General features: G+C 39.7%; 1 protein-coding gene across 1 annotated transcript in view; it reads left to right on the top strand.

The window, feature by feature from the left end:
• The window catches only part of VPS53 (VPS53 subunit of GARP complex), a 134,835-nt gene that overhangs the window by 30,407 nt on the left and 80,342 nt on the right, over positions 1 to 24,086 (top strand). Inside the window, exons 5-7 of the mRNA XM_051992209.1 lie at positions 13,115 to 13,201; positions 16,837 to 16,952; positions 18,084 to 18,203. Of these exons, the coding sequence (XP_051848169.1) occupies positions 13,115 to 13,201; positions 16,837 to 16,952; positions 18,084 to 18,203 (323 nt within the window). The remainder of the gene's footprint in view (positions 1 to 13,114; positions 13,202 to 16,836; positions 16,953 to 18,083; positions 18,204 to 24,086) is intronic.

Genomic DNA, 24,086 nt, shown 5'->3' with positions numbered 1-24,086 from the left:
GACTCCTGAATTTACACATCCTTCTTTGCTTATACCTCATCTCTCTGGGCATAGCTTTTATATTATTACTTTACTGGGCAGAGATTGTACCTTTTTTAAAAATTGATTTTTTAAAATCTTTTTTGGAAATTAACAAATGTTTATTTTCTCTCCTCCTATTTCTCCCTTCCTCTTGGGAGGAAAAAAAAGAAAGAAAAATGAGATCTCCTTAACAAAACTGCTTTGTCAAGGAAGAAAAATTCCTGTTATTAGCTATGTCCAAAAGCATATGTGTATGCATGAACACATTTATATACCATGTGTGTATGTCTACACATGTGTATGTATATGTATTATATTATGCAGACATGTATATTTTTTGGACATGGTTAATGTAGGAATTTTTCTTGCTTGACTACTCATATTTGTTTAAAAAAAGATCACATTTTTCTTTTTCTTTTTTTCCTCCCAAGGGGAAGGGAGAGATGGGAGGAAGAGAAAACAAACTTTTGTTAATTTTCATAAATCCATTTTTTAAAAAGTGAGCTAAGGAGATCACGTGTACCCTCTGCTCAGAAAGCCGTGTGCCTATTTGTGGACATCTCCTCTAACACTTTGGATACATGTTTCAGTCTGTACCCTAAGTCTATCCCCTCTCCAGAGGGGGAATACATGCTTCATCATTGATCCTCCTGGTATCATGTTTCTGATGCCAAGGTCTCATTGGATGCTGAGAATAGAGAGATTAGTGGGTGTCCTCCCAATGCTTCAGGTCTCCTCTGCAGCTGTTGTCCCTCCCCTTCTGAAGGTCTTCCTTGTCATCCTGGGGCCTTTCCTTAGGTCTTTTGATGAAAACCAGCGGATGGCTGGTGTGCAGGTTATCCATTGTATCCTTTTGACAGCTGACCAAGCCACCTCATCTTCTGGTCATAGAGATCATGGGTGTGAGTAAGCTCCTTAATAGTGTGGCTACTACTGCACCCCCTCAGCTATGTAGGAGAGATTGGAAGGGGGAACCCTAAGAAGTCACTGACAGATTACCTCTTTTGAAGCAGGAGCTTGATTAAATGGGTGGTGAGGCTCTCACTCAGACTCCAGTCACTTTTGATCTTGGAAACATTGTCTTTACCATTTTCCTTCTTGATCATAGGCACAGACAGCCTAATAGGATGGGTGAGATACAGCCATTTCAATCTCTTTTCCATTTGTATGTAAAAAAGCAGCAAAACCATTCTTTTGGTGTGTATTTGTTTCTGATTCTGCTTTCTTTGCTTTGCATCATTTCATATATCACCATATTTCTTTTTATTTCTCACATTTGTCATTTTTAATGGATCAATAATATTCTATTCATTAATATACTGCAAGTCACTAACTGTTTGCTATTTGTTGGCTATAGATTGTTTACAATTTTTCATTACTGGAAAAAAGACATTTTTGGTTTTAAAAATTCTCAACTTTTTTCTTCTCTACTTCTTCTCTTCCCTTTTCCCTGTCTCCAAAATTTCAGCAACTTAAGTGACTGATATATCATTCACATATACAATATTGTGTATATTAGTATTCTGTGTTCTTACTGAGATGTCCCACATTCAGCAAGCCATGAAATTGTCTTGTCCTTCCACAGTGAGAGGAGTAGATGGTGGAGAACTTCCATTTCTCAATTCTCCTCTCAGTATTATCCATTGCCAGTTAGCTCCCAAATGTGAGAGGTATGGTTTGTGGTTGCTAATATACAATGGAATCTCTCTGCATCTCTTTTCCAGCTGCAGACATTCACTCTGTTCTCATTTGCAGTCTTGTGCTGTTGTTTGAGGAGACATTATGATCATGAAAAAGATGCTTTTGCACTTTGCCAATAGTTCAGTAGCTGCAAAATATAATGACCTTTAAAATGTGACCCAGCCTCCAGGCTTTGTACTAACCTCCTGGGAGAAGAGGACTCCCATTAAATGTGTCTCCACATTTCACAGTCTTGTTTGCAACCAGCTAAGGAGGGCAGTATAAGAGGGAGTAAGATGGCCAAAGGACCAGATTTTCCTATTAGATTTTATTATCATTTTTATGCATCACAGACAATAGTTGACCTTATTGTTAAGAAGACACAGATTGGTGTGATCCTGGACATGTAGCTGGATAGACTTTTGGACCACCCAAGTCTCTTAGAGTAGGAATCAATCCTCTTTCTGACACCCTGTGTTACTTCCCTTTCTCTATAGTGAGAAATGACATATATTTCCTTTTAAAATAAAGTTATCATTTTTATTGATGAGATGTGAGCTGCCCTCAAAGCCCTGCTAACCTGAGTTTAAGACATGCCTTGGGCAAATAACTGATCATGTGACTCTGCAGGACTCTGGATCCATGGTCTCACACTCAGATTGCCCTTCAGGCTGCATGTTGATTTAGAAAACCATAAATGAACATTATCTATGTCCTAGCTCCTTAAACTGTGGCTTGCCACCGCTTGTAACTGAATTTGAGGGTTACAGATTTTATTGATTTGTATACCTAATTTATTATATACCTATATATCCAAGATAGTGTGAAAAATTTCTTAGGTGAAAAGGGGTCATGAATGGAAAAGAAGCCTCAATCTAGATTGTATAATATTTAAACATTTTTAAAACATTTTTTGTTTCACCAAATATATGTTTAACAAGTTGTTTTCTTCACCCAGTTTCTGTGCTACTTCCTTTTCCAAGCTATTGGCTTTTTTTCCCTGAAACTTTCATAATTCTGAGCAGCTCTCATTTCTTTTCCCTATTTTTCTTATATCTCTCTTTTAATATTCTTTTTGAACTTTTCCAAGAGAGCTTTTTGATCTTGAGATTAGTTCATATGCCCCTTTGAGGTTTTCTGAAGCCATTTTGTCTTTGCTGTCCTTTTCTGGATTTGTGTTCTGACCTTCCCTGTCTCCATAAGAGCTTTCTATCGTCAGAGCTCTTTTTGCATTTTTGCTCATTTTTAAAAGTTGGGTTCTGCTTCTAGGGCACAGGGGAGATTGTCCAAGCTGCTTTTTCAGGGGACAGGACCTTCTCATTGTTGGGACTGAAGATACCATAGGCTTTTTCACTGTGCTGGGTGGGCCTGGCCAAGTGCCATTTGTTATGCTGGGATTTGGGGACTCACAACTTGCCTTCTGTGGTTGCGTTGGAGGTCTCCCAGCTGGTCTGCTGATCCACTGGCATTTTGAACCAGGAATAGCCATCATTGCCGTACTTTGGCTAAGAGCCTCCCGCTTGATGCCCCCAGCTGTGCCTCCCTGTGTTGGGCCTGCACTGGGCTGGGTTCCCCCTGCCCAATTGTGACAGACCTTTCCTTCTGAAGTCTTTCCAAGATTTCTTAAGCTGGAAAATTATTACACTCTGAATGTTTGTGGATCCTGTCACTCCAAAATCCATTCAGAGGCTTGATCTAGTGTTGATTCTGAAGGAAGCTATGAAGAGCTCAGGCAATTTCCTGTCTCCTCTCTGCCATCTTGGCTTTGCCCCCCTAAATCTTTTCTAATTACAGCTTAGTTTGGTTCACATACACTCAGGAGTTGTGCAACTCTGCTATAGACAGCTCTCTAAAATGCAGATTACAGAGTAACTGCTTCTTTTTCTTGGTAGAAGGGGGTTCCTTACTGAAAAATTCCCTATATCTGTGAAATCACAGGTCCATTGGCTGTCTCTTGTTTTTATGGCTTTCCTATTTCACCACTTTCCTTTCCCTTTTAGCCATTCCTTATAACAGAAGAAAAAAGAAGGGGCAGAAACAGTTCAGCAAAATAAACCAGCTCATAGGCCTGACATTGTTTATAGCATTCTGCACTCATAAACCCTCACCTTTGCCATGGGTGAGCTTCCTTCTTGTCTTTCTTCTTTGGGTCAGCCTTGCTTGCAGGGCTTCAACATTGGGCACATCCTCTGGCCATGCAATGAAGCAGAGTTCTTTGGCTTGTATGGAGACTCAGACTCTCACCTTGGACTCAGAAGAGCTAAAGAATGAAGGGAGAGGACAAGTCTAAAAGGAGAACAAATGGTCTAGAATGGAGCCCTGAAGGGGTGTTGTCCTCCTAGACAGAGAGGATATGGGGGTATTATAAGGATAGGGGATGGCCAGATATTCCAGACAGGAAGGATGTGGGGATATTATAGGGATAGATGATGGCCAGGTATTCCAGATAGGGAAGATGTGGGGGGTATAATAGGGATAGAGAATGGCCAGGTATTCCAGAAGGGAGGATTGGGGGGGAGTAATGGTTCCTTAGAAGCTAAGTTGGAGAAAGAATTGTGGAGCATGGATGAATATAGAAGTATCTGAATAATAAGGTAGTGTTAGGATCCAGAAGAAGACCTTATCCTATGAAGGAGAATTATGAGACTCGTAGCTATGTGTAGGAGGCATTCGAAATTGTAGTTGGTCAAAGGGCCATCATGGTCCAGTGTGAATTTTCCTTTTTATATGTGTTCTGTCTCCTGGATTATTAAATTTCTTCCCTTTCCTTCCCTTCCCCCAACCTCTTTCAGATGGATGTAGTAAGATTTACAATTAATGGTTTTTTCTCCTCTTTTCCCGTTTGAGGGCGTTGCTTGGATAAAAGCATTTTCAAAGAGTACTTCTTATGAACAAAAGGTATTTCTTTAAACATGTTAAACACTCCTAAGTATTTCTATATTGACTTTTTTTTTTTTTAAAGATATGGGTAGTAACAGACAGCTAAAACTTGAAACTATGATGGTTTCATGTTGTCACGTGTTAAGTTTGTGTCCAGGCTTTGTCTAGTGATTTGAACTTCTGGTCAATCTCCTGAAAGCTGTTTTAAAGAAAAAAAAGTTCAGTCTTCAGTTCACGTTTGCAGTAGATGTGGTCTGCCCAAGTTATAAATAAAAGTCATTTACGTGGAACAGAGCATTTTAACAAGCATGGCAAGAAATGCCCTTTTGCCCTTTGCATTCTTTTGGTTAAAAAAACTGGAAAGAAATTTGTGTTTTAAATAAAACTCTTTTTGTTCTCCAATTTTTTTGAATTTTCTATAGAGGAATTAGTGATATATTGACAGTGCTCTTCTCCAAGAAGGAAGCCTGGCATCCAACCAGGGTTCTCCGACCTGTAAGAAAACAGACTAAGATTTAGTACCCATAAGCCCTTACTTAGCACTTGGGAGCATTTGTTTCTAAGAGGTGTCTTATCCTTCTTTTCCTTGACGCCATGGCTGATGAGAAACTGTTGGCATTGTTCTTTGACTTCCTATTTGCTCCATCTGTTGTACCAGAATGCCCTTCATTCATCTCAACAGCATCCAAGAGTGACCTGCCTTTTATGTAAAGATATGGACCATTTTCGTTAGGGGAACTTCTTTGTGAACCTTAAGCCACTTTATAAATATGAATTGTTTGATTTCAGAGTTGAGAGGATATCTATCAACTTCTGGTTACAATAATCTTAGGTTAAAATTAAGTTTTTTTGTTTATCTTCTTGCTTTCCAAAGCCAGGGTGTAAGTTTGCAAAATGTCTTATTCCATGATATGGTTCCTAAACACTATAGTCATGGTCCATAATCTGGCTCGACTACTTATCTCGTTTTGAGTATGATAGAAGATTTGGTTTAGTGTTTTCTATTCACAATGAAGCTTTTGGCCAAAAAAAAGACCAGGCCTTTGGGGAATTGACTCCCCCCATAGAACCAAGAGTCAAAGGGTAAGCAGTATTTGAAACTTAAAGAAATGTTGCAGGTCAACAATCAGGCGACATTGAGTGCCTGCTCTAGCTTGGGTCCTACCCCAGGCTCTGCGCAAATGAAACAGCGTTAGCTCGCCAGCAATCAGTGTTCTAATGGGAGATCTCATGAACATCACTGTGCTTTCTAGGAAGCTCAGATATTGGTGGGCCCTGACTTTCTAGAGCCTCCGTGAAGGTCTTGAGACAAAGTAGCTTCTTCCTTGACTTTAGGAGTGATCACAAGAGAAATTCCAATTGAAAACTTTCTGTGGATACATATGTCCCCACAGGGTGAAGCTCCCAGAGCCCCTCAAGCATCAGGCTATCATGAGACATTGAGGGTGAAGGTGAAGGGTCAGAGGGCATCTACTAGTTGCTGGTGACATTGAAATTGGATTGGATTTTCTCTCTCTACTTCCCAAGTGGGTGACCGCTTTACCTAGATCTACAGAAAGAGTAAAAGAAAGGACTAGAGGGTCTGCCAGGGCCTAGAGCATTTCTTTCTTTGTGGTGCCTGCGTAGCTTTGGTGGTGCCCCTCAGGAGGGCCCGTGCCACACAGAAAGGGGCCCAGATAAAGTAGTTGGCTGTGACTGAACACGTTAGGCTATTCCTCCAAAGTTGTCTAGCATCTTCAAATTGCAGACTCTGCGGGAATTGCGGACTGCTTCAATAACTGCTTCTTAATAATGCCCTTGCACACCAGCTGGAGTCACGCTCCGGTGCTCAGTTCAGAGACTCTGGCTAAGTAAAATTGGAAACAGACTTATATGGGCAATTAGTTCTGCTTTTAATCCACATACAGCTTGGAGTGGAATATATGGCCACATTTTATTTTAAAGCGTGTCTAGGGATAGTGCCAGAGTCTCTATTTTAGCACGTTTTCTGATTAGCCAGATAATAAAATCACTGTACTGCTATTCATATGAAATCTTAAGTATCTGCATGTCCGGAAATTGAGTTTCATTGACAAAATGCCTTTTTAGAAATTATAATTGGCTGCAAGAAGTTAAATATTAAATATTAGAGTAGGTATCAAGAATGGGTGTGATTCAGAGTATGTTTCAGACCGCTTTTGACTCTGGAAAATGAATTATACCAAAGTTTTCCAACTACGGTACATTATTCTAACAAGTACAGATATTCCAGGAAAAATCTGGCAGATAATTTATTGTTATTTTGGTCTGGGAAAAAGAAGATTGTATGAGTCTTAATTGGTTTGTTGGAGGAGGACTGTAGTAACCTTAGTGGAAGAAACCAGCTAGAGAGTAGTAGGGAGAGATACGGATGCATTTACTTTCTCTTGGGAAAGGAATTTGGAAAGCTGGCCTAGGACTTCAGCCCAAAGATGTTTAGGATTTGATATTTGAGTCTTTCATAGTCAAATTCCACATATTTTAGGGGGTATATTTAGCTAGGAGTCTATTGTGATTGTACCAGAATCTCATAATCATAGGGTCTTACTTAGAACCAAAAGGAACTTAGCTTATGATCTTTTCCAATACTTTTTACAACCCTTCTCCACATTTTTACAGATGGGGAAATTGATGTCCAGGCCCCAAAACCAGGCATTCTTTCTGTTATGCCATGGAGCCTTCTTATAAATTAGGATCCCTATCCCATTGATTTTCTTATATTTATTAACTTTATATTTTCTTAAATTTTTTAACATTCATTTTTTGAGTTCTAAATATTTTTCCCTCCCTCAAGCCCCTCCCTGACCCATTAAGAAAGCAAGCAATGTGATACTCATTATACACGAGAAGTCATGCAAAACACATTTCCATATTGGCCATCTTGCAAAAAAAAAAAAAAAAAAAATTCAAGAAAAATAAATCGAAAAAAATATGTTTCAGTCTGCACTCAGAGTTCATCAGTTCTCTCTCTGAAGGTGATAGTATTTTTCATCATGAGTCTTGGATTTTTTATGGATCATTATATTGATCAGAGTTGCTAAGTCTTTTACTGTTGATTATTGTTACAATATTGCTGTTGTTGTGTAGAACGTCCTTCTGGTTCTGCTCCCTTCACTTTTCATTATATTATTTGATGTTCTTGTAAGTTTTCCCATATTTTACTGAAGCCATCCCTCCCCCCCTTGTCATTTCTTAGTAATGCAATACTATTTCATCACTATCATCTACTACAGGTTGTTCAGCCATTCCCCATCTAAGGATATCCTCTCAATTTCCAATTCTTTGCTATCACAAAAAGCTTCTGTAAATATTTTTGTGCAGATAAATCCTTTCTTTTTCTTTGAACTCTTTGGGATATAGACTTAGTGGTGATATTGCTGGGTCAAAGGGTATACAATTTTGAAATCAGTTAGATATAGTTCAAATTGTTCTCCAGAATGATTGGTTCAGTTCAAAGCTCCATCAGCTGTGTCCTCATTTTTTCACATCTCCTCCATCATTTGTCATTTGCCTTTTTTGTCATGTTAGCAATGTGATAGAAGTGCAGGGAGACCTTATAATTGTTAAAATTTGCATTTCTTCATTAGTTGTTTAGAGCATTTTTCATGTAAGAATTGATGGTTGCCTATTCATATCTTTTGGTCATTTATTAATTTGGGAGCATTTATAATTATAACTGTAAATTATAGATTTTTATAAACGATTTAGTTTCCTATATCTTTTGAGAAATTAGTTCTTTGTCAGAGAAATATAAATTTTTTTTTAACAGTATCCTGGTTTCCCTCTAATTTTGATTACATTGTTTTTGTTTATGCAAAAATGTTTTAATATCATGTAATCAAAATTATTTCTTTACATCCTGTGATTCTTTCTATCATTATTTTGGTCATAAACTCATCCTTTGTCCATAGATCTGATAGTTAATTTTTTTTCCATGTTCCCCTCATTTGCTTATAATGTCACCTTTTATGTCTAAATTATGTATCCATTCACTAATGCACTGTTAGTGGAGATGCAAACTGATTCAGCCATTCTGGAGAGCAATTTGGAACTTTGACCAAAGGGCACTCAAACTCTGCGTACCTTTTGATCTGGCAATATCAGTACTAGATCTTTATTCCAAAGTGATCACAAAAAAGAGAAAAGACCCTACCTGTATCAAAATATTTATAGCAGCTCTTTTTGTGGTTATAAAGTATTGGAAATTAAGGGGATGTTCATTACTTGGCTGAACAAGCTGTGTATATAATTGGGATAGAATACTTTTGTTCTATAAAAGATGAAAAACAGGTGGATTATAGAAAAACCTGGAAAAACTTACGTGAACTAATGCAAAGTGAAGTGAGCAGAACCAGGAAAAAGTTGTACAGAGTATCAGCAACTTTGTACGATGATCAACAATGAGTGACTTACTTTTTTAAAGCAACATAGTGATCCAAGACAATTCCAAAGAACTCATAATGGAAGTTCTTATCCATGTCAAAACATACTATTTTTACTTTATTTATTTCATGCTTCTGGCCCTTTCCTCCTATCATAGAATGAGTAATATGATAATATGTTTTGCATGATTGCACATATGTTAAATTGCTTATTGTCTTAAGGAGGGGATCATGAGGGAAAGAGGAAAATAATTTAGAACTCAGAAACATTTTTTAATTAATGTTAAAAATGGTCTTTACTTTTAATTGGAAAAAAAATAAAATACTATTAAAAATAAATCATGTACCCATTTTGACCATATCTTCATATATGGTGTGAGATTTGGTGTTTGCCTCATTTCTGCTAGATTACTTTCTAATTTTCCCCCAGAATTTTTTCTTGAATACCGAGTTCCTGTTCCCAAAGCTTGGTATATTCTCTACCCATTCATTTTTTGGATAAGGAAATTGTGGTCTTGGGGTGGGGGGGGGGAGGAGAAAGACTGATGTAGTGAATTTTCCTTAAGGTCAACGTAGTGAATCATTGATAGAGCCAACATTAGAACTAGCTTTTCAGTCCAGTCTCAAATTTGATTTCCTTTTTACCTAAATATACTTCTGGTTTGTTCTTTTCCTACTGAATAGGTTCATGTTAGGGAAATGCCAGATAATGTTAGTAATAACCTCAACAAAGTATGACTAGGAAGGTAGATCTGTCGTTTCCTCACTCCCAGAAATGGTACATTATATATCCAAAAACTAAATGGGAATGATTTCTGAATTCTCTCATATTCTTCTGCCCCCTGTTCTGCTCCTTAGAGTAAGGGATTAATTAGGGAGTAGACAGGAGTGTTGTCTATGCATGAATTAGAAATGTCTTTTGACTCTGTCCAACAGTTTTCTAGGAGTTTCTCTTATTCATTCATTCACTCATTTATTTATTTATTTTTAGAAAGAATTTTTGATTGTGAATGTGGGAATCTATAAGCATTGTGACTGTTGTTTCAAAACCAAGTGCCAAACTGCTTTTCTGTGGAGAACTAAATATATCCCAGAGACCAGATTACAGAAATAACAAAATATCCTCATTTCTGGCATAAAAACCAAGATATTTGGAATAGCATGGAGATTGTTATTTTAGAGTATGTGATTTAACATGGGATAGAAAAGCAGAAAGGGATATATGGCTCCATTTATGGTGGCAGCAAATTCCCTGAAGTGGAAGGAAGTAAATAGAAGCTGTTGTTTAGGGAAAAGCTAAACCATTTAATGTCTAGGAGAAAAAAGTTTTCGTGACTTGGAGATTTCAACAGACCTTGGCCCTTTGTAACCTGGGAAAGCAATTTTTTCTCCCCTTTCTCTATTTACTTGAGTGCTTCAGTTATATAAATTAGATAACTTCAATTATCACCTTTTGGTAGTTGCTTAGATCTATATCCCCAGCAGAACCCTTCCCCTAGAGCTCCAGTCAATCGGACAAATTTTATTAAGCTACTACTATGTGCCAAGTATTGAGAGTACAAAAAAAGGCAAAAACAAGCTCCAAAGAGCTTCCATTCTAATGAGGGAACCAACATGTAAAGAAATAAATATTTATAAGATATATATGGAATGGATGGAAAGCCACTTTAGGAGGGAGGCCCTGCAAGCTGGGAAAGGTCTCTTACAAAAAGAAGGTATAAGTGCTTCAAAAAAGCATAACTGAGGGATCAGAGCACTGGGGGTTGGGGAGAGCAGCCAGTGCAGAGGGACAGATGGGAGTCTGAGGAAAGGCAGTTTGGCCAGCATAGCTCATTTATAAAGTACATGGAAGGAAGTTGAGTACAAATTAGAAATGTGGTAAGAGGCCAGATTGTGAAGAGATTTAAGTACCAACCACCAGACTTTACATTTATCCTGAAGGTAATAGGGAGCCACTGCATTCGTTGAGAGCTGGGGGTAATATGCTTGGCAGCAGTGTGGAGGGGCTGAAGAGAGGCCAAAGGTGATTAGAGCCTGAACTTGGGCAGGATGGTAGTGACTGTGGGAGAACAGAAGGGGAAGATGTGAGGAGCAAAAAAGACAAGATTTAGCCTCGGGTTGGATTTGAAGGTGGATGAATTTGAGGAATTTCATACCTCAGGTCTAGGAGTATGGCAGTCCCTTTGACAATAATGGGAAATTTTAAAGACAGACTAGTTTTGGGGGGAAAGGTAATGAATTCTATTTTGAATCTGTTTTGAGATGGATGTGATACATCCAGGAGACCAAGGAGCAACAAGAAAGAGTAATGTCATGAAAACCTAGAGAGGAGAAAAAAGAGGGTGATTAACAGTGTGAGATGCAGCCAATAGATTAAGTTTTAAAACTGAGAAAAGACCCTCACCTTTGGTAATGAGGGGAGCATTGGTAACTTTTGAAAAATTAGTTGAATTTTTGAAAATTAGTTGAAAATTTAGTTGAACTAGTATCAGTTTGCAGAGGGTTAGGAATTTGGCTGAGAAAGGCAGAAGAGATAGAGGATGATTTCCAGTTGTCTGCCATGTTTCTCCATCTGTATGTCCCACTGATAACTCAAGCTCAGGATGTCTAGAACTGAAGTCTTTCTCTTCCCTCATGCTTGCTGCTTCTGGTAATGAATTCCTCGAGAGGGGACCACAGTATGAAAAAAGGATGGTCACTGAAACAGAGCTGGAAAGAAGCTAAGAAATCAGTGAACTTGGCTTGGACTTGTATACATATTGAATCCAGATCCTCCAATCCAAATTCAGTGCAGTCTCTGATGGCCTTTTGTCTTTTTCTTTTTTCTTTTTTTTTTAAGACTTCAAATTAAACTCTGCTAATCAGAGATTTAATATTTTATACCCCTCAGAACACTCTACTATCCATATTCTACATATGTGATCATATTCATTCTGTTTATAAAGGGCTTGCCAGGATGGTTTCAGAAGCTGTGCTCCTGAATCCAAAGTAAACAGTTTGTTTTGGTCAAAATGAGGTTGCAGTTTCTTTGTCTGGCTGATATCTTCCATCAAAACCATACACATTCTACATGTGTGTTCCTTTAGTCCCACACAATTCCCACGCTGCTTTTTCCACTTGTGTGAGCTACTGCAGATCTTCCTTTTTTAAGGTGTGGTATCCATTTTTGTAAGGCTTTTATTTTCCTGGAAACCTTTGGCTTGCTCAAATGGGCCTCTGGTAGTGTATAGCTTAAGCATTGTCTCCTCAAAGGGCAGAATAGATGAAGGAGTGTTACAGCCCTAGCAGTTCCCACCTCTTCTTGGTGGTTTAAAGAAATTACATCCTGGATCTGCTAACATCCAGAAGCCTCTTCTCTTCTCTTCCTTACTCCTTCTCTGCTGTATCTGAAGAGGTCATCATAATGAACCGCCTCACTGCAGCCATGACTGTTGCTGTCACTGTACAAAAGTGATAGGACCTTTTTATTTTATAATAAGTTTTATTGATATCTTCTTTTATTACATTAAAGTTATTTCTGGAAATAATTTTTCAATTGCACCCTCTCCTTTTTAACAAAGAAAAACTGTTGAGCCCAAAACACCCCACACTGTGACTACATCTGGGAATACACACAAGATTCTGCCCCAGAAGTTCTCTGTCTCTTCTTATTTTTTTAATGTATACATATTTATGCAATTATCTTGCTGCACAAGAAAAATCAGATCAAAAAGGGACAAAATGGGAAAAAAAAACTAAATTTAAGCAAACAACAACAAAAAGTGAGAATATTATATTGTGATCCAGACTAGGTTCCCACAGTCCTCTCCCTGGGTGCAGATAGCTCTCTTCATCACAAGATCTTTGGATCTTTTCTTAGAGAAAGTAGGTATGCAGTCTCAGCACTTTGAATGGATGGCACTTTAAAAGACCCAAGCGCTTGTCTAAATACATGACTGTGAGCATTCAATCTCAGAGAATTACTGTGTAATTGTCCATAAGATGTAAGGTATCAAACAAAGGCAATTTTCCTTCAAGGCAGAAAATCTGTATTAGTAGTTGGTGCTGCTTTGCATTTCCTGTTTGTTGTTGTTGTTGTTGTTTGTTTGTTTTGCTTTGTTTTTAAATCCACTCATAGATTCCTTTTATTTTAGGCGCTGGAAGAGGCTCAGAAAGCCATTCAGCAACTCTTTGGAAAAATTAAAGATATCAAAGATAAAGCAGAAAAATCAGAGCAAATGGTGAGTGTGGTAGTCCTTCTACATTTTTTTTTTAAATCGATAGCCTCAGCCTTGCTCCTTAATGGACCCTCCTCTCCCACTTCCTGTCAGCATCATCTGTAGAGCCAGCCCCTGGGAATGCATTCCACACCAACAGGACGGTGGCAGTTTGTCCCTGCTCTCTTATATTTGTAGCTTTCATGTCTTTTTGTCCTTAAGGTAATGTTGTCTTACAGCTTTTGGTTTATTCCTGCAGTTTCCATTGATTTCACATATTTCTCAGTTGACTGAATATAACTAAAGTGTCTAAGCCAATTACAATCTGGCCCAGGCTTCCTGCCAGGTTTGTTCCATGTTATTTCCCTTTATATTCTCTGTCTTAGCCAGGTGGGCCTGTTTGTCTCTCACCAGATTTCCATTTTTGTGCCTCTGCAAAGGCTGATCTCTATACCTGGAACCCTCCACCTTCCTGGTCCCTCCAAGGCTCAGCTCCTGGGCTTCTCCTTAGAACATCATACAGGACGTACCTGATTTCTCTGGAGTTGTTACACCTTGTCTTTTCTTCCTAAGATTGTCATGTTGTCATTTATCTGTATACAGGGTGTATTCTGTCCTGGTAGAATGTAAACTCTTTGGCAGATAGTACTGGTTTTCTTTCTTCCTTTTTTAAAAAAGTTAAGTTTTATTTTATCTTCACATTATCCTCATCCTCACCCTCTTAATTAAAAAGGTAAGAAAAACAAAGCACCTGGTTTTGCTGCAAGATACCAGACTCCCACCTCTGGCCATCCACTCACCAGTCAGTGCTCTCTTGCTTCCATATTCCCCGACTTGAGTCTCCACATCACCCCTAAGGTAATTCAGAGTCAGTCCTGAGAATATCAGTAAATATTCTGAGCCTGCCCTCACTCTGACTGGTTCCAGCTTGGGATTGGAATGTAATGAAACTTGTCACAGACCAAGAAATCTTTAACAAAGAGAAGTTTACTCAACCAGAACAAAGATCAGTAAGGATACAGCCTTGATTCAGGTGAATTCCCATTCTCCACAGTGATTGCTGAGCAGAAAGATGACCTCATAGATTGGCAACTTCACCAAACCTCCAGAACCTCTGCTCCCCATCAATTGGGCTTTTTGTGGCTCAGTGACCGAAGCCATGCCAGTGGTTTAGACTTTCATACCCTGAACCCACCAAATCCTTAGGATAGCCTCCCTGCCACTTTAAGGGAAATCAGCCAAGCTGCTGTAAAACAGATACTATTCCCCCACACGTGGGCTCAAGGCCCTTTAGCATCCCAGTTATCTTGGATGTTTGTCAGTATTCTTCCTAAACTCTGGTGCCCAAGGATGAACATAGCCCAGAGATGGTCTTAACAGCAGAGAGGGATGGCCATCTCTTTATTCCAGAAGTTCTGAAGTTGGATTCCCAAAAAGGAATGAGCCACCTGCCCTGGGAAGTATTCAAGCAGGAGCTGGATCGCCATCTTTCAGATGGGTCATCCTGAAGCAGGATTTCTTTTGTGTTCTGCATGATCTCTTAGGGAGTCTTGGGGAGTCCCCAATGACTGGAGGAGGGGAGGGTTCTAGAGACCTGGGTCCTTGTCACAACTCTGCTCCTGACTGGCCCTATAGCCTTGGGCAAAGTCATTGTGATAGCAAGAGGCAGTGGTCAGGGTGCCAGGTTTGGAGTGAGAGAACCTGGGTGTGAATTCTGCCTCTGCCCTTTTATGGCCTGGTAAGTGACTCATTTCATGGAAGTGACTTCATCTCTTTGGGTCCACTCATAAAAGGAGAGTTGGACTCCAGGGCCTTTGGGCTTCCTTCTAGCTCTCAAGCCATGATGCTCCAATCCTGAATTAGCTAACCTTTCCAGCTCTACAGAGCTTTGATTCTATGATGGCTGTTTTATCCTGTAGAACGATGGAGTCTTCCTTTGACATTTCCCTAGGCAATTGGGGAGGAGGGCTCTTAGTAACAGAACCAAAGGTCAGAAAGAGAGAGGGAAGGGAATGGAGGGAAGAACATAAATATTTTGCCCCAGAGGTAAGCAACCACTGAATAATAGTTGTAGGCAATTGCAAGGAATGTGAATTTGTAATTAAAAAAAAAAAATTTAAAAATGGGATGTCATTTCTCCTCCCTTTCCCTCCCACCAAAGTTTTGCTTCAGCTGAAAATGAACATGGAGACACTGGCATGCTTTTCAGTGCCCTTCCAGAGGATGGTGGACACTTGGTCCTAGGCTTGGCCAGCCCGTTGGGCTCCTCCATGGCCTGGCTGCTCAGTGCATCCTGCCTGGAACCACCAAGGTCTCTTTTCTCAGTCTCCTTCCCATTAACCTTCTGATTTCAATTTGTTGTCCCTGTCAGTGTTTTGGCTCACTCTCTGAACAGGCGGTTTTTAAAGCAGGCCCTGTTCTCATTAGAGCTTATTTACTGAGAAGCCCTGGGCCATGGAGAGAGTGCCCTTTAGGCTCTGGTCAGGCTCCTTCCCAAACAGACAGGGCTCATGGGAATTAATAAAATGACCTTATGTCAAATATCACCCTGGGAAGAAATTGCTTCATCTCTGCGGGCCTCAGTTTCCTCATACAGTAAAATGAGCATGTTGGCCTCTGAGACCCTGCCAGTGCTAGGACCCTGAGACTAGACTTCCATGATTCCTTCTCTGTGACAAAATAGTCTTATGTCTGCTGTTTCAGTGAAGGTAGGTCTGCCAGGGGTCAAGTCAACTCCAGTCTTCCCAACAAACTGACAAGCCAGTGGAGCAGAGATATCCCTGAGGGAAAATACCATCTGTCCTCAACCACAACTACCAGTCTGAGGCACTTCCCAGTTATTTTTCCTTCTGTCTGACTTCCCATTTGAGCTTGGTGACTTGTTTTAGGAGAAGGATGTTCTCAGTCGAGAGATGGGAATCCAAGTTGTAACCTAGACCAAGTTGTCATACCCCAAGTATTCCTGCCCCCACATTTCTGTGCCATTTATTCTTTTAATTTCAACAGGAAAGAAATGGCTTCATGAGTTAGGAAGAGCTGCTCTGGGAGCTTCCCCAGTAAATATGTCAGAATAATGGCGGCAGTGCTGCTCAGTCGCCTTCCCATCTCTGGGCCAAAGTGCTGGTTTTACAACATCCCTGTGAAATATTAGTAATCTCATTTTATAGACAGGGAAACTGAGCCAGGGAAGTAAAGTCTTTTCTGAGATAGCTTTCCATCTGTTCCCTGTCTGTATCCCCTGCTTAAAACTCCAGGGTTTAGCTTGTGCCTGACAAATAGTAGGCATTTAGCAAAGGCTTGCCCATGTTTGTCCATGATCATGCCGAGTGTGGATTTGAACCCAGATTCACTTGGCACCCAAGTATTCTTTTCACTCCCTCCTAGTATTTTGCTAGAGTGAATTCAGTATCTGTTTAAAGGGTGTTTTGATGGTCAGCACAATGGGGATAATAAAAACATCTTGGAGGAGGTTGTTTTGTTTAATTTGGAAGAGCTCCATCTTCGGCTAGATGAGTTTATTGAATATTCTGTTGTCTTCCTTTGACTCGGCCTGGCCCTGTGGTCAGTTTGAATCCTTTTCCTGGGTGGCTGCTTTTGGAATAAGATGAGGCTGCTCTGTGCTTTCTTGATTCTTTCTCATTTTGTTTTTCATTACTTAGGTTAAAGAAATCACACGGGACATTAAGCAGCTAGACCACGCCAAACGCCACCTGACCACGTCCATAACCACACTGAACCACCTGCACATGTTGGCAGGAGGTGTGGACTCTCTTGAGTAAGTCCCATAAGCCTCTAACTCTTTCCGTTCTGGGGATGGCAGAGCCATGTAGGCCTTAGCTGTTTCATGAAGTGTCCATCCACTGTCCTTTTGATTGAGCAGCCCTTTGGGTGCCGTCCCTGTCCCATCTGGCTCCTTTGTTCCCAGTAGGCTAATGCTCCGCAGGTAGAAGTAGCCATTCAGATGAGTGATTTCACATTAACCATGTGCAACTCAGCGTGTTTTTCTGGGCACATCCAACAGAGTTAAAGAGCTATTTGTGCCATTCATTGTGTGTTTTTTAATGCGGGATTGCCAAGACAGTGCTCTTGGGCAGTGATCTTGGCACCTAATAAGCAGCATGAAAAAGATGAGCTGATTGCAAGTTTGAATTTATCATCAGTGATTCCAGTAAAATCCATTGACCATATTAAAAAATTCAGACTGCCTTTTTCTTTCAGCAAAATTCTGACATTGTCATTTTCTTGCCTGTTACATTCTCAACTGTCTCTTAAGTCAGCAGTGTTTCTGGTGCCTTAGTATGGCATAAAGGAAATCTAGTGACTCTGCCGACCTTAGGAGGAGAAAGGAAGGTCAGACAAAGCAGAACAAATGCTCTATTGACTCCCTGACTCATTTTTGTGGGTTTGGTTTAATTGCTAACTAGGGGAGACGGGGGACACCCACTTGGCTTCTTGTGGGGATTGTTTTTCCATTTCTTCCCAGAGATCTCCATGTTTTTTATCCAGTTGAATTGGTTCAAGCAAAATGAACTTGACACCTTACCTTGAACTTGATACTGCTCTATTAAGAGTTTCATACAGGGACTAGTAAACCATGAACCCACAGTTTGGAAATGACTTATTAAAGAATTTGGAAACGGATCATTTATGCCTCCTTGCCAAGTTTTACTGTTGATTTCATGAACATGCTTTTATTGACATTGGCTCAGTTGATCTCAGTAATCACCTTAGAAAAAAGATAAGCTTTCCTGGCCAGGAATGTTGTCTAAAATGTAGTCTTGGTGTAGTATGTAAATGAATGTCAGTAGCTTTTGATATAGCTTAGAAAATAATTCTTCTAATAAGAGACCATTGGTCACTCTTTTGATGATATCCTGGACCTCTTAATCTCTGACTTTCTTTGCAGAGCCATGACAAGGCGGCGACAGTATGGAGAAGTTGCCAACCTTCTACAGGGTGTAGTGAATGTCTTGGAACACTTCCAGAAATACATGGGAATTCCACAGATTCGGCAACTTTCAGAGAGGTAAAGTGCCATTGAAGGGAATTCTCTTCTCAGAGGGAAAGGCACTTGGGAGATATGTTACAACAACTAACTTTTCCAATAGCATAAAGTCTTACTTGTTCTCCATGAATCTGTCCTTGGTCTGTTTCTCTTCTGTCTTCATGCTTCTTTCTCCATGTCATCCCCTCCCATGGTTTCAGCTTCCACCTCCACACCAATGACTCCCAAATGTCTATCTGACCTCTTTCCTTGGCTTTTTCTAATTAGAGACAGCCTCCAGCTGCCTCCAGGACATGTCTACTTGGATCCACTTCAGACTCAATCTGTCTAGATCCAAACTGGTATCTTTCCTCTTCAACCTGTTCTTCCTCCTGATCTCAATCTTTTCTGTTGGAGGCGCCTCCATTTACTCAGTCAGCCATGTTTGTGAGGGTGAGGTTCTTTTGACTCTTCTTTCTTTTGCTTTATCCATGTTGGGGGAGAAAAATCAGAGCAAAAAGGAAAAACCATGGGAAAGAAAAAAAAAAACAGGAAAAAAGAAGTAAACATAGGAAGTGTTGATTTACATTCAGTCTCCTTAGTTCTTTCTCTGGATGCAGATGGCCTTTTCTGTCCAAAGTCTATTCAGATTCCTTTGGATCTCTGAACTACTGAGAAGAACCAAGTCTTTCATAGTTGATGATGGCACATTCTTACTGTTCCTGGGTACAATGTAGTCTTGCTTCAGCTTGTTTTGCTTAGCATTAGTTCATGTAAATCTTTTCAGATCTTTCTATAATTAGCTTGTTCATCATTTTTTATAAAACAATAATATTCCATTACCTTCATGTACCACAACTTATTTAACCATTCTTCAATTGATTAACATCCACTCAGTTTCCAATTTTTTGCCACAACAAAAAGAGCTGCTACAAACATTTTTGCATCTGGGGATCCTTTTCCCTCTTTTATGATTTCCTGAGGATATAGACCCAGTGATGACACTGCTGGATCAGAGGGTACACAGTGTGATAGTTCTTTGGGTATTTGACTTTTCTTTCTTCCTTGTCTTTCATATCCAGTACTCACCCTTTTTGTTGATTCTACCAGCAGCATCTCATGTCCCTTCCTACTCTCTACTCTTCCTACCACCTTCCCTCTTCATCTTAAGATGGACTCCCATGACTGTTGCCTTCCAGCAGGTCTTCCCACCTCATTCTCATCTCCCTCCAAGTCATGTTCCTATCAGAATAAGCTTCTTTACACATATATTTTTACACATATATTTGATCGTATCAATACTTGTTTAAAACTTCAATGGCTTTTCATTGTCTCATTTGCCTGGCATTCGGGACCCTTAGCCTTTTGGTACCTCCTTTGCTTTATCTGATGAACTTTGACATGCAGACAAACTGGGTTAGTCTGTTCCTTTAGACCAATCATTGGGCTTTACTTCCCTTCTACCCTTGCTCCTTTGGATCTCTATTCCTGGGATAGTCACTTCCTCTTTCTGGCCTAAGGATTTCCTGTGTATTCTTTTAAGTCCAGATCGTCATCCATGAAATCTTCTAGGTGACAACCTGCTCTCGGATCTCACATGTGCTTGATTACACTGTTCAGCCATATCTTAGATTCTTAATACACTAGAAACTCTCAATGAACAGGAAGCATCTCTCTTATTGAAAAATGTACTCTCCATGCTCTTCATATTGCAGGCAGCAATAAATAAAATGAATGAATCAGTGCATATACTTAATAGGGTTTATTTTTCTCCAGAATGAGTAGTAGAAGATCATTTGTTTCCTAATCATTTCTTTTGATTACAAAAATTCAAGTAAATGTAGTTTCTAGATAGTTAGCACTTTGTTTTTCATCATCCTAGTTTTTCTTTTTGTTCCAAATCATTCTTCTAGGTAAGAAAACTTGCTGGATTGTAATTTCCTTTTTTATATTTAAGTGCTATTGGTTGCACTCAGTTTGGATCTAAAGATTATGCTTTGATTAGGCTTGATTCTTCAGAATTAAAATCCCCCAAAGTAATTAGCTATTATTAAAATTGGGAGAGTTTTAAGACTTTTCTATAGTTTGATACTTTTCAACCCTTCTTTTACATTTTTTCCCTTAAAATCATTATCAAATAGCTAGGTAATCAAATGAATCAATTTATTAAAAGCCTACTATGGACAGGCCCTGGGCTAGGTTTTGGGGATACAAAGACAAACATGAGGTAGTCCCCCCATAGAGCTTCCATCCTATTGATGGAGAAATTGGGTAAATTTGTAAGTTTATACAAAAAATTTGCACAAAGGAAAATTTTTTTTGGTGGAGACTAGGGGGTAGGGGAATGATAAGGAAAGATGTAATATTAGCTGAGTTTTTCAGCAAACTAAGGGTTCTAAGAAGCCAAGACAAAAAGAAATTGGAGCTCAGGCACGGGGGATAGCCAGTACCAGGACAAGGACATGGGAGATGGACTGTTGGGTGTGAGAAGTTGCCCAAAGGCTGGTTTGGTCAGACTGTTGGCCAGGTGGAATAGGAAGTGATGAGATAGTCAATTGACATCAGATTGTGAAGAATCTGGAACATCAAGGAGTTTATATTTGATCCTAGGCGTAGGAAATCACTGGAGTTTATTGAATATAGGAGTGACATGGTCAGACATGGGCTTTCAAAAAGTCCCTCTGATGCCATGAGCAGTGGTTTGGTGGGGAAGACCTGAAGCAGGGATGCCATTGCAAAGGTCCAGATGAGAGGCGGTGAGAGCCAGAGGTGGGGCAGCAGTCGTACTAGTTGAGAAGAGAAATATATGCAGGAGATCTTGTGGAGGAAGAAAAAAAAAAGACAGGCAATCAAGGGAAAGGTAGGAGATAAGGCTGACCCTGGGGAATCCTCTGATAGTGGTACCCTCCCCTTCCTACAGTAGTTTGGAAGAGGAGGAACTTTGGGGCAAGAGGAAGATAGTGTGTTTCTCCTTCTGGGCTCCCTCAGTGCATTCGGCCATTAGAGAAGGGCTGAAGCAATGTCTATCTTGCCCTGTTTTTATGGTGTACCATTCACATCAAAAATACTGCCAGTAGGCTCCTTAGGGTTACCTCATCATCTGCAGAAGGATCCCAGCTTCCCTGCTAGAAAAACTAGGGCTTCTTTGGTCCCTCCTCATTCCAGAGAATGAGGTTCCCTTGAGGAAAAAATGGACTAAAACTGATCCCAGCACATCAGAAAAAAAAAAAAAAATCAATATTATCCATAGTGTTTCACATTCATGGACCTTTATAAAGGAATGGAGGGAGCTGTGTTCTCATGCTACTTCTTTAATGTTGAGTTTTTTTTTTTATACTTTAGCAACATTCAGTTGCTAAAAGTTTGTTGGGTGGTTCTTTCTAGTGTTGCAGTCATTGTGTATGTTGTTTTCATGGCTCTCTTTACTTTACTTTGAATCAGTAAATGTAGATCTTTCCATACTTCTCTGGATTCATCACCTTCATCATTTTTCATAGCATGGTCACATGCCTGTAGTGTAATTTGTCTATCCATCCCTCAGTCTATGAGCATGTGCTTTGTTTTCAAACCAGTGCTGTCACAGAAGGAGCTATTATAAAGATTTTAATGTATACAAAGCCTTTTTTTTTCTTTTTTTTTTAATGACTTCATTGTACTCCATGCCTACCAGTAGAATTTCTGGATCATAGAGTGTATATATATATATTTTAAAATTTTTTATGTTAAATGTAGTAAAAATATATTAAATCCAATATATGAATACATATTTATACAATTATCTTGCTGCACCAGAAAAATCAAATCAAAAAGGGAAAAAGTGAGAAAGAAAATAAAAGTATGCATATTTTAATCATTTTATTTGTATAATTCTGTTGAGATGCATTGTCTCCCCCAAAATATTGGGCTTCCTAGCCAGTGTTGTGAGGTATCTCAAAAAAATTTATAGGCTTGGAGCATTTCCAAATCAAGAGGCAAAGATTTTATTATTATAATGCCATTGACCATAGGCTAAGTTCCAAAAGAGAGTTAGCAAACAAATGGGAGGATGAGTAGCTATTTTTATAGAAAAAGTGAACCAGGTGTTTTATGTCATTCTTCTTAGTGGTAGAGTTGGAGGGTTAGGTTAAGCATCTCACTCCGGCACTTCTTCATGGTTGGCCATAAAGTGTAAAATAAGACAAGATAATCTAAAGCAGAAATACAATATTCTTAAGACAGAACACTTGGAGCTTATACCATATGGTCTCCAAGGGCTGTATTCCTAACATCATGATTTCCTGGGCCAGATAATCTGGTGGTAACAATGACATCTCTTCCAGGTTGCTCTCCAAAATGGTCATGTCATCTCTCAGTCCCACCAGCAATGCAGGAATGTGCCTGGAATGTGCCTGCCAGTCCCTGATAGTGAACAAGCCACTATTCTTGTTACTTTGCTTTCTTATGCATTTCTCTTAGTAATTTAGAGCATTCTTTTGTACAATTATTAGGCATTCAGCCTTTTCTTTAGACTCTGAGCAGGTCTACTTGGTCACTCCTTGCTTTTATAGGAATTTTTTTTCACATTTGGCTATCTCTAAAAAGCTTTAAGTAATCACCAGCAGTTTGCAATTGTTATTAGACAATTCCTTAATTACTTTAAGCATCTTTTATTTCCTTAAATGTGGGCTTTCCACCAGTACAGATCCCAACCCTTCTACTCTTTAATAAATGGTCTTTCTGAGATGCTGTGGTTGAATACATCCATCCCTTGGTAGCTAGATATTTTTGGTGGGGAGCTTCCATCAAGGCTGGTCCCCAGACCCCAGACAAAAAGCTTATTGCTGGCCCATTTTGCTCGTTAGGGCCTGTCAGAGCTCACACTCTGCTGGCACAGCCTCTGTAAATGCAGGAGGGTCCTGTCCACACCACGGTGAGGCGGGCACTGGAGAAAGCTTCTGGTGAAGGATTGGAAAACTGCCTGGCATAGAAGGTGTTGGTGACATTTTCTTGGATGTGCAGACAATTCTCAATTATTCTGTTAATGGATGTTTAGTACACATGGTGCAACACATGGGTAGCTCTCTTTGGCAGTTTTCCCCTGTCCCAGCCACAGTTCCAGCAGCTGAATCTGAGAGGTTTAGAGAGAGACTTGATTAAGACTTTCAGAAAGGGGTAGGGGAAGAGGAGGTCCATCCCTTTGGATGTTTGCCTTAGTTCATAAATGTTGCATAAATGGTTGGGGTGAAAATACAGATATACTTTTGATTAAAAGACAGATGAAAATGCATTTTGTGGTAAAGAAGGAAGCACCCAAGAGTGAATCACCAGCAGGCCTGTTCTCTCCCATAAAGCCGGCTGCTTCAGGCCTCCCTAGTATCCTGCCTCGGGGAACCTGTTGTCCCCTCTAGTCCTTTAGCATTGCCCTTGTCTAGCTTGAGCAGACCAAGCTAGTGATGGAACCTGCAGTGTCCACCTCCTTGTCCACTCTTTGTACCTGTAACAAAGCTTGAGCTTCTCGAGGGCACAAGCTGTTTTCATTTTATTCTTTGTGTGCTTTTGTGTGTGACTGTCACATCGGCCAGCACATAGTAGTATTAATCAGTTGCTCTCAGGTCCTCTGGCTCCACATGCAGCACTTTTTCCTCTGTGACATCATACTCCTCTGCATCTTTCCTGATGGCCCATTATTACTCTCACCTTTTTCAAACTTCCTTCTTTTACTTATCTGTTTTCTTGTATCAGTCCCATACATGTTATCTTCTTGAGGACAAGAATTTTTTATATCCTCAGGGCCTAGATATTTATACTTGATGGGCTTGGGTCAGTAGATTTTCAATGAGATATTTTCCTGTCATAAATAGAGTTTAGAGATGGAAGGGATCTCAGGGGACCCCTCATTATGCAAGTGAGGAAACGGATACATTTAGAGTTCTCTTAAGTGACTGA

The sequence above is a fragment of the Antechinus flavipes genome, chromosome 4, assembly GCF_016432865.1.
Source record: "Antechinus flavipes isolate AdamAnt ecotype Samford, QLD, Australia chromosome 4, AdamAnt_v2, whole genome shotgun sequence".
Classification (NCBI taxonomy): Eukaryota; Metazoa; Chordata; class Mammalia; order Dasyuromorphia; family Dasyuridae; genus Antechinus; species Antechinus flavipes.
Note: the sequence above shows the minus strand (reverse complement) of the source record. Positions and strands in the feature narration are given on the sequence as shown.